At 43.7% G+C, this 14227-nt stretch overlaps 1 protein-coding gene across 1 annotated transcript in view; it reads right to left on the minus strand.

The window, feature by feature from the left end:
• Window positions 1-354: 354 nt before the first annotated feature.
• Window positions 355-14227, minus strand: part of EGLN1 (egl-9 family hypoxia inducible factor 1) — a 59375-nt gene continuing 45502 nt past the window's right edge. Inside the window, exons 2-5 of the mRNA XM_080823617.1 lie at window positions 7875-7994; window positions 4744-4880; window positions 2066-2133; window positions 355-929 (exon numbers count right to left, since the gene is read on the minus strand). Coding sequence (XP_080679743.1) covers window positions 865-929; window positions 2066-2133; window positions 4744-4880; window positions 7875-7994 — 390 coding nt within the window. The 3' untranslated portion in view covers window positions 355-864. The remainder of the gene's footprint in view (window positions 930-2065; window positions 2134-4743; window positions 4881-7874; window positions 7995-14227) is intronic.

A 14227-nucleotide genomic window follows, 5' to 3' on the forward strand; every position in this document is an offset into this window, starting at 1 on the left:
AAAGCATGAGAGAGCCCTTTGTCTTGGGAACTTGATGCTGAGGACAAACTCAAGTTCATTTAGTGCCAGTCACTTTAGTCTTTTAAAAATATTAACTTAAAAGAATAAAACCTGGGTATTTTTCCGTATAAAACATGAACTGAAAGTTATTGGTAGTAAACAGTGATGGTTTTACTGTTAACGTTTCGTTACGAACAATGTCAAAAACACAACAGCAGCAATCTTTTAAGAGCTCAAATTAGTGTAAAAGACAGGACTACAAAACAATCTGAGTTTTCAGTTGGCGATTAAAGTGCTCCTTTTCTTACGGTAAGTAAAAAGGAAAGGAAAGGAATCATCAGTCACTGGCAACAATCATGGTAAGAGGTCTTTTTTAGGGCAAAATTTAATAGTACGAAGAAGTTTACAAAAATAGATCGATGCTATTTGGGGGAGTAATACTGTACTTTTTTCTCAATTCAGTTTTGATGTATTGTACCTGATCATACAAAAATTACTTCAAATTCAAACTTGACTATATAAAAAAGGGAGAGATGAAATGAACTCATCTAGATGACAGATCTGGCAAAATATAAGAATGAAAAACTTCTACCTAGGGCACTTATTTCACGTCCAGATGTCACCCCCATTTTCAGCCGGTAGCTTGTATCCTTCCCATGAGCAATCACAGGTTTGGAAAGTCAGGCAGTACAAAGTCACAGTCACAATCTTCTTTCTGAGGCGACACGACCAAGTTGTTTCTGTTTCCTTATTAAAATGCCAACTGGTTGTCTTTTTCTTTATCCCATTTATTCATATTCACAAGTTAACAAAGAGCGTCAACAATTCTTGTAGGCAGAGTGGGGTATTGCTGGATCGAAGGCTCTATAAGACGTCTTTACTGATGGAATCGGAAGGCTTATTGAGTTCAACCCTCACACCTTTTTCACCTGCGAGGTTAAAAAAAAAAAAATCATTCATTCATTCATTCATTTAGCACCAGAGAGCTTCTGTTATTCTGTTACTGCTTCCCACTGAGCTCCTACCAGTGCGCACAACACCACAGCTCTGCACACATACACCATCTGAAAACTAGCAGACTCGCTACCCCGCAGCACTGTTACAATGAACGCGTTACTCTGAACTGGTAAACCCTCACAGGGGAAAGCCATTCTCTACAGAGATAGTAATTTTATCTCCTTCTTACTTAAAAAGCAATTTGAATTGCTATAAAATAGCAGTGTGTTCGGCGTCACTGAAAGCACACCACTAGGGTTCTGCCGCAAATAATAACTTTAAAAATACACAGAAAAAGCAACGCACATCCGATTTTATAATCTTACAGAAGGATGATGTGGGATTACCAATGGCTCATGAAAATACAGCACATCAGTAATGTGAGGACGGAGCAGACTTTTGGAGATATAAGATAGGGTTAAAGGAAAGAGGGAAGTGGTCCATCTGACGGGAAACTAAGACCCCCTGCTCTCAGGAGACAGTTGGTGGTGGGGGCTTGGGGGGGTGGGGCTGGCATCCTGAAGGATCTTCAGATTCGGTTCGAGCGTGTTGATCTACGGACACCAGCGGCTGGCAGGGACGGCCTCGACGTGCTTGCCGGCCTTACTGATTTCGGCATTTCAATTCGTCCCCTTTGTATTCACTTTCATCACGTCCACATTCAACGGGGAAGACCCGGATATTCTCTAGAGAGTGTACGTTTAACAGGGAAAGGGCATTTACTGACTTCCTTCTAACGGGAGAGTGAGGGAAGTCAGACGGCATTACCACGAGCTGGGCGGCCGGTGACCGGGAAGGGTAACCACAGAAAAACTCAGCTTGTACTTGAATCACTGTCTCAGGTTTCTTGCCTCAAACTTTCCTCGTCTTCGGACAGTGTTGGTTAAAGAGAACAAGAAAGATGACTTGAGAGAAGTCTCCCTTTTACATGAGGGAACTAAGGAATCTGATAAAAACAAGGGGCAAGCCTTCGTGGAGTTAATAGAGACCGCGCGTGCGCTCGGGGACAGCAGCGCGGGACTGCGGGCGGCCCGCCTTACGGTTGACCCTGGCCCCAAATAACGTTTACCTGTTAGATATTTTACTTTAGCTCGTGCTCTCTCATCTGCATCAAAATACCAAACAGTTATTGCGTACCTAAAAGAAAATTTAGAATAGGGTAAGAATGATCACACTGGGGGAAAAAAGAGTGGTATATGCTCTTGCAACGGTCTATGACAACGTGTAACGCCAAAACAATGCCTCGACCGCATGTTATCAGAGGAACACGGAGCTCAGCGACGACCCACCTCTCCAGGAACCTCGCCGCTCAAGAGCGCGGCGGAGAACCGGGAGTCGCTCAAATGGATGTTGCGACGTTGAGTTTTGGGGATCTTCTTACTACCTGCTTAACCTACTTGATGACTATTGCGAGCCCACAGCAGAGCAGAAACAGACAGTAAGAAGGGGAAAGAATGGCCCCGACAGGAAAAGCACAGCATCCCTGGCGCAAGTTCTCAAAAAAGAGAAGAGAAGCAGAAGAGGGGCCGAGGCCTGGGGCCCTGCGGCAGAAGGGACGGCTCCCGGCTCCAGCAGCTTCCGAGGACGCCGCCGTACGACAGCGAAGACTAACAGCGGGTGTTGATAATTTTATAATCTGGTGTCATCAAGAAAGAGCCAAATTATGCTAAGAGTTTTGGGGATTTTTATCAAAATAATTGTACACTGTGTTTTGACATGTGAAGTTTATTTAGCTAAAATTAATTCCTCCGAAAATGTCACTTGTTTGGAATGGCTCATTCCCCAAATAAAGGAAGAACCTCTGGTTTATTAAATACTACAAAGCACACTGTGACACCTCCTGGTCCCAATAATGGGGCAAGTGTTCACACGCTATAGGAAGTAGAAACGCACTACACGTGAGGACTGCTCAGCAGAACACAACAGTTACAGTATCTTAACTAGGGCCGGGGCGGGGGCTCTGGGGGGGGCAACACTGATCGAATGAAGAGCCCGTGCGTGTGACGGACCTGCACCCGATAACGTATCTGACGGAAGGAGTCAAACACAGACTGGAGGCAGAGTCTGGGAGTCGGGACCAATGGGGAAAGTGAGGCCTGCAGACCACTCAGCTGCTGAGTGACGAGGCTGAGGTCTGAGTCTGGCGTCCTGACTTCCAGATTCTGCTCCCTCCACGTAGCCTCTTCTATTCTCCCAGGTGGCCTTGCGAAGGGAAAGGGGCGCAGACAGATAATTTTCTCTCTTTCGCCCATGCCCCAAACTTCCAGTTACTTAGTAATCAGAGTCTTGAACAACCTTGACCTTTGTCCCAGGGCTTCCCTAACACTGTCACTCTCCTCGCTTCTGGTCATTCTGGGCCCAGCTGAGCCCCTGTCTTCACGGTGACGCCTGGGCCATCTACACCATCTATTCCAATGAACACCATTTTCTCCCTTCCGCCGAGTCCTGCGGTATGTGTCCTCCACAACTGTCTGACATGTACTACTTAAAAATGTTTGTCATTTCTTCATTTAGGAATCATACAGGCAGACCGCACCCAAGACTCCTTAGAAGGGAAGGTTCATGGAGCAGCTTCTAGGTCAAAAAGGGTTTTAAACAGCAGCACAGGCGGAGATGGGCGCTGGGAAGCCAGGAGAGATGGGGGATTTAGGACGGGTGGGACAGGATGCCCCCCTGGCTTCCATTCATGGCTTCTTAGGATCTCCAGCCACAAATTACTCAGCTTGCTGCTCACTATGTGAATCAGGGTTAGGGCAACACAGCTCAGAGGGAGTCTAGTTAAAAAGGAGTGCCTGGCTGGCTCAGCTGGTAGAGCGTGCGACTCTTCATCTTGGGGGTTGTGATGGGAAGGAAGGAGAAAGAAAAAAGAAAAGAAAAGGGAAGGGAAGGGACACGGGAGGGAAAGGAAAGGAAAGGAAAGGAAAGGAAGGAAAAGCAGCAGCAAGACAAAAACGTGATCAGGTTTTGGAACTGGAACCTCATTAGGCCGGTGCATGCCTGACACCGCCAGGATAAGCCAGCTCGTCTCCCGGTGTGACTGCAGCTGGGCCTCCTCTCACCAGACCTAACCACTGCTGGCCAGTAACTCACAAGATTCAAAGTCCCTTCTATAATGAAAAACGGGCATTTGCAAGATAGTGCAATTTTTCTACAAATATTTGTAACAGTGTCTGCAACCTCTTCTATTTTAAGAGTCTTGACATTTCAAAGTAGAAAGTGTCAAAAAGTATAATAAGGCTCATAGATACTCATGATGAAAGCTACTGGGTTGTTGTTCTCACACGAACCCCCACGCGTGGCAGCCCTTCTCTTCCTCTCTTCATTTCCACTCTCCAGGTGCCTCTTTTCTGCTTTGCTTAATTTTTCAACACCATCCCTCTCATCTTCCTCCCTTTGAAAAGCTGTCCTTTTCTTTCTCCATCGAGCCTTTCTGTCCCCCCGAGTGAGTCCTCTCACAGAATCAGAACAGATTATAGGTAGAGATGCACGAAATAATGAGACAGGGTGCAGAAAGGAGAGGGCCTATACCTCCATTTCTTACCCCAAATGGAAGTGGTTACACAAAGAAAGTCACAAACATTAAGCACTAACCGAGCATAAATAGTAAATAAAATTATTCAATTTTAAAAAGTCACGGCTGAATAAAGAACAGAAGATGCTCACTAGAAAACTCTCAAGTACATCCTATCCATCCCCTCCTCTCCTACCACAGTCTTTACCAATTTTTTCTTAAAAGGAATACTACACCTTGTAGAATATGCTGGTTGTACTTCGTGAGGGTTGCGACGGTCAGACCAGAAAAACAGCAGTCTATCAAATTTGGGTTCAATGTCAGCAAACTGGGCTTTGCCTTCTGGAAAAATTCGAAGTATACCTCCACTTACCTACGGAAAAGAGCCCAGTATGTAAGTATGAGAGCAAGAACACTACAAAATGAAATTCAGGGAAGGAAAAAAAGACCATTTCGGAATCAAAACTCTTAGCTGGATTATTCACAAAATAAAAGGTCTGAAGAGAAGCTGAGATTCCAAGTACACTCACTGAGAAAAGGAAAAATTCAATTCTTGTTTTAGGGATTTCTGTAAATACCACTGAAACAGATGAGTATTATCTGAATTCAAAAGGCTTAAAATGACACTGGAATCAAGTTTTAAAAACTAGCACGTGTCTCTTATTTAGGTATGCTTATGATGTGCTTAATTAGCCTATTCTTTTAAAATGTGTCCATTTCAAATTATCTTGAAGTGGTGATGTCAACTCAACAGTTTATTGTGTTTCAGGGTTCAACAGTAGTAAGACAGCAACAAGTTTAATGCCTCTTATTTAAAGAATTCAACTAGGGACACGTGCACACCTGGCTGGCTCAGTCAGTTAAGCCTCTGCCTTCGGCTCAGGTCACGATCCCAGGGTCCCGGGACGGAGTCCCGCATCGGGCTCCCTGCTCCGGGAGGGGGGCCTGCTTCTCCTTTTCCCTCTGCCCCTCTCTCTGACTCTCATGAATAAATAAATAAAATCTTTTTAAAAAAAAATAAGGAATTCAACTACATCAGCAGAAGGTGTCATCACTTATTGTCACCACCATCATCACTGTGGTCATTACCAGAGATTACAGGTCTCCCTTTCTAGCCTGGGCCTGACACACTGATGGCCACCTGTGTACAGAACGGGATTCCATCCAGAAAGGATAATTACTATTTACCCGAATACGCTCCGGGTCTCTCTGGGACTAGATGGACTCACCTATTCATTCCAATACCGACTGAGTGTTCTGGGATCCGAGGTGGACCCCGGGTACAGAGTAGGGAATAACGTACACAGACGTCATCCTCCTGATAATTACAGTCTGGGGGGAGTGAGAGCGAGGCACAACCCACCCACAACTGAGGAGCTCTTTACCCTTGAAGAACTAAACTCCTAAGCAGGTAGATGCTCGAACTGAAGACACCACGGACGCTGAGCCTAGAATGTCTAGGCGGACAAGCTGTTCATCAGGCTCCTTCTTAAGTTAAATTCAAGCTACCCGTACCCTTGCCCGCCTTCCTCAGGTTCTGTTCAGACCGATTCCCACGGCACTCGTGCAAACATCTAGAGAATCTCTAGACTGTGACCAAGAACACATTCTTTCCTTCCCCCTGACCGCTGACCGCAGGCACTGGGAGTATCACAGGTGATCTGCTGCAAATGTTTAAGGAGATAATGAAAGCTTCCAATCTTCCTCTGACCCCTGAAGCAGATGTCCCCCAGCCCCCCCACGCAGTCGGTCTCAGAGCAATCCGTCCTGTGCTGGGCAGAACCACTTATCGGTCGGTCACTGTTCATCTACTGCCAGCTTCCCTCTGCTAGATCCCAGGCTCTGTGAAGGCTACTGGATTTCTGCTCTATCTCCAGCACCCAGAACGGTATCTGGCACACTGCACACATTCCTGTAATCTTGCAAGGAAGTTTTCAGTTCTACCTACAAAAATACTGAGGAGTTTTCTCAGCTCAGGCACTAATTTAAAAACTATGTATTAATGACCTTGGCTGGGTCTGATCAAAACTAGAAAGAACCTAACAAAATACAGAAGTTAGGAGTTGCTCAAACATTTTTAGCTTTCAAGATATTCACAAAATTGGGGGAAAAAAGATAAATTTTGAAGTTTTAACCAAAGTTACACCAATCTGTTTTGTCCATTGGGCTCAAGGTGAATGACCAGATCTATGTTCCTATTTTAAACTTTGAAAACTAGAATGGAAAAACCATGCTTGTTGACAGAATGCCTCGAAATTTACTTAATCTACTTAGCAGTAAAACTTACCTCCCTTTTGAACTCGGACTGAGGAGAATCTTTAAATCTGTATGACACAGAAAGATTACTGGAGCCCTGTGAGCATATCCTACGTTTGAGGACAGGACTAGGTTTTTACATATTTAAGACTTGGTGGTTTTCACTCCTGTGTATATGTTTGTGTGAGTTGCGGCAGGGGAGTGTTTTAAAGGTTATTTGATTTTTAAAAATTGCCCTGGCTACCTAGGTATGTTTATGCTGTGAAAATCCACTGAGCTATACATTGTGTTCACTTTTCTATTTGAATTTCTTGCTCCAATAGAAGTAAATAAGGATTTCTAAAAATCAACCAAACATTAGTTTAGACAACCCCCAAAGTAATAAAAAAAAGCAAGACATACTTCTGAAGTTTCAATCATTTAAATTCAAGTGAAACTCAGGCCAATATTAAGGAAATAAACATTTAAAACAAGAGAAAATTAAATGTATACTCTAATTGGTTTTAAAGGATTTGTCAGTATTGATAAACTTCAAGTTTTTTTCCACAGTCAGAAAAAGAAGGAATCCTGCCTCCAATATTTGGCTCCGTAATCCAATGCCAGATGAGATCTGTGCAAGAGGAATAAGTAGGAAATAATCCACAACAATTGTTTATATATAATCTCTCTCGGAAGCCATTATAAAACAATTATTCTCAGCGGAGTTTTTTGTAAAAGCCATTAAAACGTATATATTTTAATGAAATCCACTGTGGTAACAGTTAAAATCTGGGGAGCACCTGGCCGGCTCAGTCGGTGGAACGTGTGACTCTTGATCTCGGAGTCATGAGTTCGAGCCCCACGCTGGGCGTAGAGCTCACTTAAAAAACAAAACAAAACAACAACAAACAAAAAAAGTTAAATTCTGGATGCATGCCTCAGTATCTGAAAATAAGGGAATCCACTTTTTGAGATAACATTATGTTTCACGTTATAAAGATCCACTCCTAATACCCAAAACTGAAAACAAATCTAAGAAAATTTTAACTATTCCATGTGTTAAAGTAAAGACAGTCTCCCCAAGAGGAGTATGAGTCTTAATAGCTATGGGGAAAAAAATGAAGTTGCATACCTTGGCATCCCAGTCTTGATTAAGATAATATATACACGTCACACATCTTCCATCTCCATTTGGATTATCAACATGCCGCACATAACCCGTTCCATTGCCTGGGTAACAAGCAACCATGGCCTGTAATAATAACGATGGGGATTTTAAAAGTCTATACATTTATGACTAAAAAGGCAAAACACCTTATAAAAGAAATCTCTAATTTTTGGCTACTCTTACACTTAAATTCTCCTAAATAAAGATCATATTTTATAGATAAGAAGGGGCCAAGATAGCCTATGTTGAAACTTATGAAAAACACACAGGTAGGCTGGTAAATAACCCAAGGCCTGGTGAGGTCCGCTTCACGCTGACGGGAAAAACCGACAGGAGAGGGAGTCGGAGGCCAGGAGGATGGCAGGACACACTTCCAGGATCTTTATTCATGCTGATGACCAAGAGCAAGTGAGCTTTGTCCCGCTCCACGGGAGACTTCCATCCTCCCTGGGCTGCGGCAGACAGAACACCCGCATGACTGTCTGACAGCCAGACACCTCGTCTAACGGTCTCGGGTCTCGGAATTCTGAAGGTCAACTCCAAACAGTCACTCGTTTAACGTCAGTGATTAAAGAAGAGGCCAAGTGACAAATCAGCACGGGACTAACTCCTCTTCAAACCAGAAAGTCATTTTTTGCTCCCATTGTAACAAGATGTAGTTCAGAAGACTGTCAGGTATTAAGCATGACGGCGGAAAAATAAGCACCAGAACTCACATGCTCCAGGACTGCAGTACGTAATAATCGACTGAAATTAGAAAGCACGGTTACACATAAAAAAAACCCTCAGGAATTACGAAGAAAACAAAAGCAAAGATGGCCAAGGTTATCACTTATTCCTGAAATCTTTTATTTCTCCAATTTCTTCATGTATTGAAGTCAACTGATCAGTATTGTCAGTGAATTTAGTACAAAGCTATCAAACAGTAATGAAATTACATTATTTAACATTATATTAATTATTAATTACATTATTTAACATAAAAGGCAAATGCTAATTTGTAAAACTGATATTCAACTGATTAGTGAATAGGTAACTAGGAAGCGTTTTCAAACTGAAAGCTTAAAAAGACTTACATGCTTTCTCTTGGGACTTAAGGTTGTTAATAATAGGCAGAAGAGCATGGGTTTGTGGATTTAATAATACTCAATAAAAGATAAACTCAAACAATTTCCCTGTCACCAGCTGCTAATGGTACAGCACATGCAAGAGACCCTGCATAGGAACTATAAGAAGATACCTGCTTAACAGTGCAATTAACCCACCTGTGATTAATAAAGACAATTATCGTAAATTACATGATACATTCTTATTCACAAAAAGGATGGAAAAACAAAAAAACAAAAACCAAAAAACCCAAGCCGAATTCTTTCCTAAAGTGGTCTCATCTCAAAAAAGTTCACTCAAGCCTCTCCAACTATCTGGTAACCTCAGCGTCTCTCGTGCAACGAACAAGGGGGGAAAATCTTCCGTTGCCCCGCCACCCCACCCATCCCACAGCAAACACCTCCTGAGCACCAGCTGTGTATCTGAAAGGCCCTGGTGGGAGGAGAGGGGAGCGGTGACTACAGTGATGAACAGAACAGAGTCTCTTGCTTTCATTCATTAGGGAACCTAGTGTGCTGAAATAAACAACCAGTCAACAAACATGTGTAATATACTGTTAGGTAGTTATCTTTTCATGAAGTTGAAGGATATGGAGAACAGGATGATTTCTAGAACAGCAGTAAAGGAAGACCTATGTGAGGGGCTCCCATCTGAGCACAGACTTCAATGAAGGGCGTGGCAAGTCGTGTCACTATCTGGGGGTCAGCATTTCCAGCGGAGGGAACAGGAGAGCAAAGGCAGACGTGGCCGGGCCGAGTGAAAAACCGCAGCGGGCCAGCGGGCCTAGGGGAGCAAAGGCAAACTACGGTGGGCTCAGCAAGCCACGGTCAGGACTTTGGATTCTGTTCTAAAAGTGACAGGAAGCCAACGGAAGAGATGTCTGATCGATGTTTTAAGAAGGTCAGTTTCAGTTCTGTATGAATAAAAACCAACACATGCAATGACCTCCCTATCACCCACTACCTAGTATTTTTCGGATGCTATTTGCCACACACTATTTTAAGTAATCTGTGTCTACTACCTCATCTGGCACAACCACATGAGGTAAATTAGTATCATCATCCCCATCTTTGTTTAACTGATAAGGAAACTGAGGTCCTGGGGGCGCCTGGGTGGCTCAGTCGGTTAAGCGTCTGCCTTTGGCTCAGGTCATGATCTCAGGGTCCTGGGATCCAGTCCCGCATCGGGCTCCCTGCTCAGTGGGGAGCCTGCTTCCCCATCTCCCTCGGCCCACCCACCCAGCCCCCTCGTGTTGTCTCTCTCTCTCTCTCTCAAATAAATAAATAAAATTTAAAAAAAAAAAAGGAAACTGAGGCCCAGAAAGGCTAATTAGCGTTCTCGGTGTCTATAGGACAGTAGAGCAGGTAGGAATGCAGGCCACGTAGCTTCGGAACCCACACAGCTAGCCACTACTCCAGACTGTGGGCAGGAGGGAGAGAGAAGGCGGTTAGCTGGCTACTGCAGCTTCTGGGAGAGAAACCAAAAGCAGGCCTGCCCAGGGTGACAAGGTGGGGTGAATTCTGAAGGCAGAAAACCAATGGGATCCACTAATGGATCAGAAGTGGACAGGAAGAAGCGTCAAAGACAGCTTCGAGGTTCCCTCCCATGGCATGGGACGCATGGAGTTAGCGCTTTCCAGAAATGGAAATACGAGTGGAGGATGGTTTTAATAACACGGATCCTGGAGGAAGGAGTTTCCCAGCAATGCTCGTGACACCCCAGAACAGAACCAAGCTGCAGACATCGGGTTTATGCCTCAACATGGGAGCCGACTGTATCGGTCACTTCTAACCTGCCTTCCCTGGAGCCCTTGGGGTACGGGGAGGTACCCGGGGGTGGCGACTAGTGGAGGGTTGCAGTGAAGTTAAGAGGAGACCCAACAAGCAGATTCTGCCCAGCCCGCAACTAGGGCAGCATTTACCTGCATGCTGGGACATAGCTGAGAAGGCAGCAAGGCAGGAGTAGGAGTCCTAGAACATGGACAGACAAGCCCCTCCAGCCAGCTGTACAAGGAGAGACTACAGGAGAAGGACAGAGCCTAAGCACACCCAGAAAAACCACGCTATCACAGAAAATCTGAGACCCAGGGGGGCCGCACTCCTAGATAGATGTTCTGGGGAAGGACAAGCCCTGTAGGAAACCTGCAAAGGTCTGGAAGGGTCATGAATTTATGCAAACAACTGCACAGCCCAATAATGACACAGTGACACTGCATTTAGTAACTGATGCATGTACCGAGACTCTTCCCCATTGGGACCGTAGCAAACATAAACAGGTCTATCTCTCGGAACAGGGACTAAGGAGTGCACTTGTGATGAGCCCCGGGGGACGTATGGGAGTGCTGAGTCACCAATATACAGCACACCTGAAACTGAGGTAACCCTATGTGTTAACTAACTGAAACTAAAATTAAAACTTAAAAAAAAAAAAAGGCATTTCTCTAAGTCTCATGAAATCTGGCAGCTACGAAGATGACAACCAGTATTGGTACCTAAACAGTTATCCTTAGCTATGATCTGCATCGTCAACATTTAAAGTTCCTTAAATGTAACATAGCTTTTCCAGTTTTGAAATATATTCATGTTCTGTTTCTTAACTGGTAATTTTGTTTTCCTGGTCTCTTTTATATATATTTGCATGATGAAGACTCTGATGTTGCTGTTCTGGTATTGTTTGCTTTTAATATGCAACTAACATACTCTTATTCACCATACTTTCAGTAAATTCAGTTTATTTCCTATTAATTTTTTGGTAAAGCAACCGATAACCACTCATTCTCTACTCATAAGGTGTGCTCAAACACCTTATTAGTCTAGATGTCACGGACAGCGTTAAAAAATACTTACGGCATTGACAGGAACTTAAATAAAAAGTCTTAAAAAGGTGGAAAATTTTATCTATGGCATACCTACCATATCACCCTACAACAAGGGCTGTTACAGTATCTATCTGAAAGGATCTAAATGGAAGAGAGAAAAGAGAGGAGAAAAAGACAAAAGAAAAGAGGAAAGTGGGCACACACAAAACAAACGATGAACCGAGTAGTATAAATAATAAAAAGAATTCAGAAAAATGCTGGGTAAAATAAAATAAGGGGACGAGGCTTCGAGGTACATATAAGACCCAAGGTTATCTTTAAAGGACAGATGGGATTTGATACAGGTGAAGAGAAGAAGAGCGAAGTGTCTGAAGATTACAAACGCGCCGTTAAGGGACAGTGGGGTCGCTTTTAAGAAGGCAGCTTCTTTATTCTCGGATTTATATGGAAGGTATTATAGAGCACACTGCTTGGGTCTGCATGTGGATGTCCCCCCAGATTCACAAGCTGAAATCCTAACCCTCAAGACGATGGCCAACAGGAGGGGCCTTCGGGAGGTGCTAAGGGAATGACGGTGGAGCCCGCAGGACTGGGATGAGTGTCTTGTAAGAGGCTCTGCAGGGATCCCTGCCCCTTCTAACCCTGGAAGACAGTGGGAAGTCGATGGCCATGAACCAGGAAGAACGCCCTCACCAAAGGTGACCAGCATGGTGGCCTTGATCTTGGACTTTTCAGCCTCCAGCACCGTGAACAAATAAACTTCTGTGGTTTATGAGCTACCCAGTCTGCGGTTTTTTCGTTGCTGTTTTAAAGGCAGCCCAAATGGACTAAGACACACCTATAAAGGATAAAACTGGTCCAACAGATTTACGTCAGAGGTACCGGTTCTAAGGCTAAGGAAAGGCACTAGCGTCTATCAAGAAAAATTAAAATGAGACTTATTATTAAGGACTGAAGTGATACCCAGGGCTGTCCTGTCCTTTCTCAGGAGAAGCAGGACGAGGAAGGACTCTGTACTCCTATAAGGTTTGGGGTAGAGGACAGCGAAGAATCTAGGCATCTGCCTGAAAAAGAAACAATGCGATTGCTCCTTTACAATTCTGCAGTATGTTCCTAATCTGCCATCTCTTTGAGATGCCAGCTTTAAATATTTCAATTTCCCACTGGGAAAAAGCCTATTTCAACATAAGCAAAACAATTAAATACTATTTTTTCCTTTTTGATATGAAAATATACATGATTGAGGATGTTCTTAAGATAAGAAACACCATAAATTTGTTTTTCACTCTGAGAATAAAAGGAAGGAAGAGGTTTGTGATACCACTTTGGAGTCTGAAGACATTTATTTCTGGCATTGGAAGACTTGTATTCAGTACGAAGCTGAACCAGGAAACCTTAAAAAAAATTTTTCCTTTTTGAACAGAATTATTTTAAAACCCTGATTCAAACCTACAAGAACGAAAATTTTATGGGCTATCAAAGTAGTATTTTCCCTGAATGAGGGGAAATGGTGTACCATCTGAAAATTTATCCTATTAAAATGTATTTCCTAGGGGCGTCTGGGTGGCTCAGTCTAAGTGAAGGGTCAGATTCCTTTTTTTTTTTTTTTTTTTTAAGATTTTATGCACTTTCGTGACAGAGAGAGAGAGATCACAAGTAGGCAGAGAGGCAGGCAGAGAGAGAGGAAGGGAAGCAGGCTCCCCGCCGAGCAGAGAGCCCGACGCGGGGCTCGATCCCAGGACCCTGAGATCATGACCTGAGCCGAAGGCAGAGGCTTAACCCACTGAGCCACCCAGGTGCCCTGCACCTTACCTTTGAAGCTTCTTCCCCAACTATCCCGAAAGCACGCCCACCCACCACTATCGCTGCCTCTGGGTTACATACATCTTTCTCGAATCTGAGGAAAAAGAGGTCTCCAAAGGAAGCGAACTAAGAATTGGCTGGTATTTACTGTAAGAACAACCAAACTTTAAAACTGCAGACTTCAATTATACCCGTTTAGGCAACTCTCATTTCCAAAAAAATACAATTAAAAACTTCATAAAAAGTCATGTACTTTGTTCATTAGGACGGGAGGGGTAATGGAGGAGATCTAGGTACATTAAAAAGTTTACATCTCGACTTAGTTGCCAAACTTTAATATTATCAATAAATATCCCACCATAAATGCCTCAGACTGTGTGTTTTGGGAGGTACATTTTTCAAACCCGTGTCATGACAAAAATGAAACTCACACTGATAAACAGTATTCAGCATTAAGGACAAGGACAGTTTCTCTCAGTTCAGACCTCTAGTCCACACGAGGCAACGAAGCCTGTTCAGAGATCAGCACTGCCTGGACGAACTAATTCCAAGCAGAAAGAGAAGACTGTGAGGAGGCCCTGAGAAAGTA

Source organism: Martes martes, assembly GCF_963455335.1.
Source record: "Martes martes genome assembly, chromosome: 14".
Classification (NCBI taxonomy): Eukaryota; Metazoa; Chordata; class Mammalia; order Carnivora; family Mustelidae; genus Martes; species Martes martes.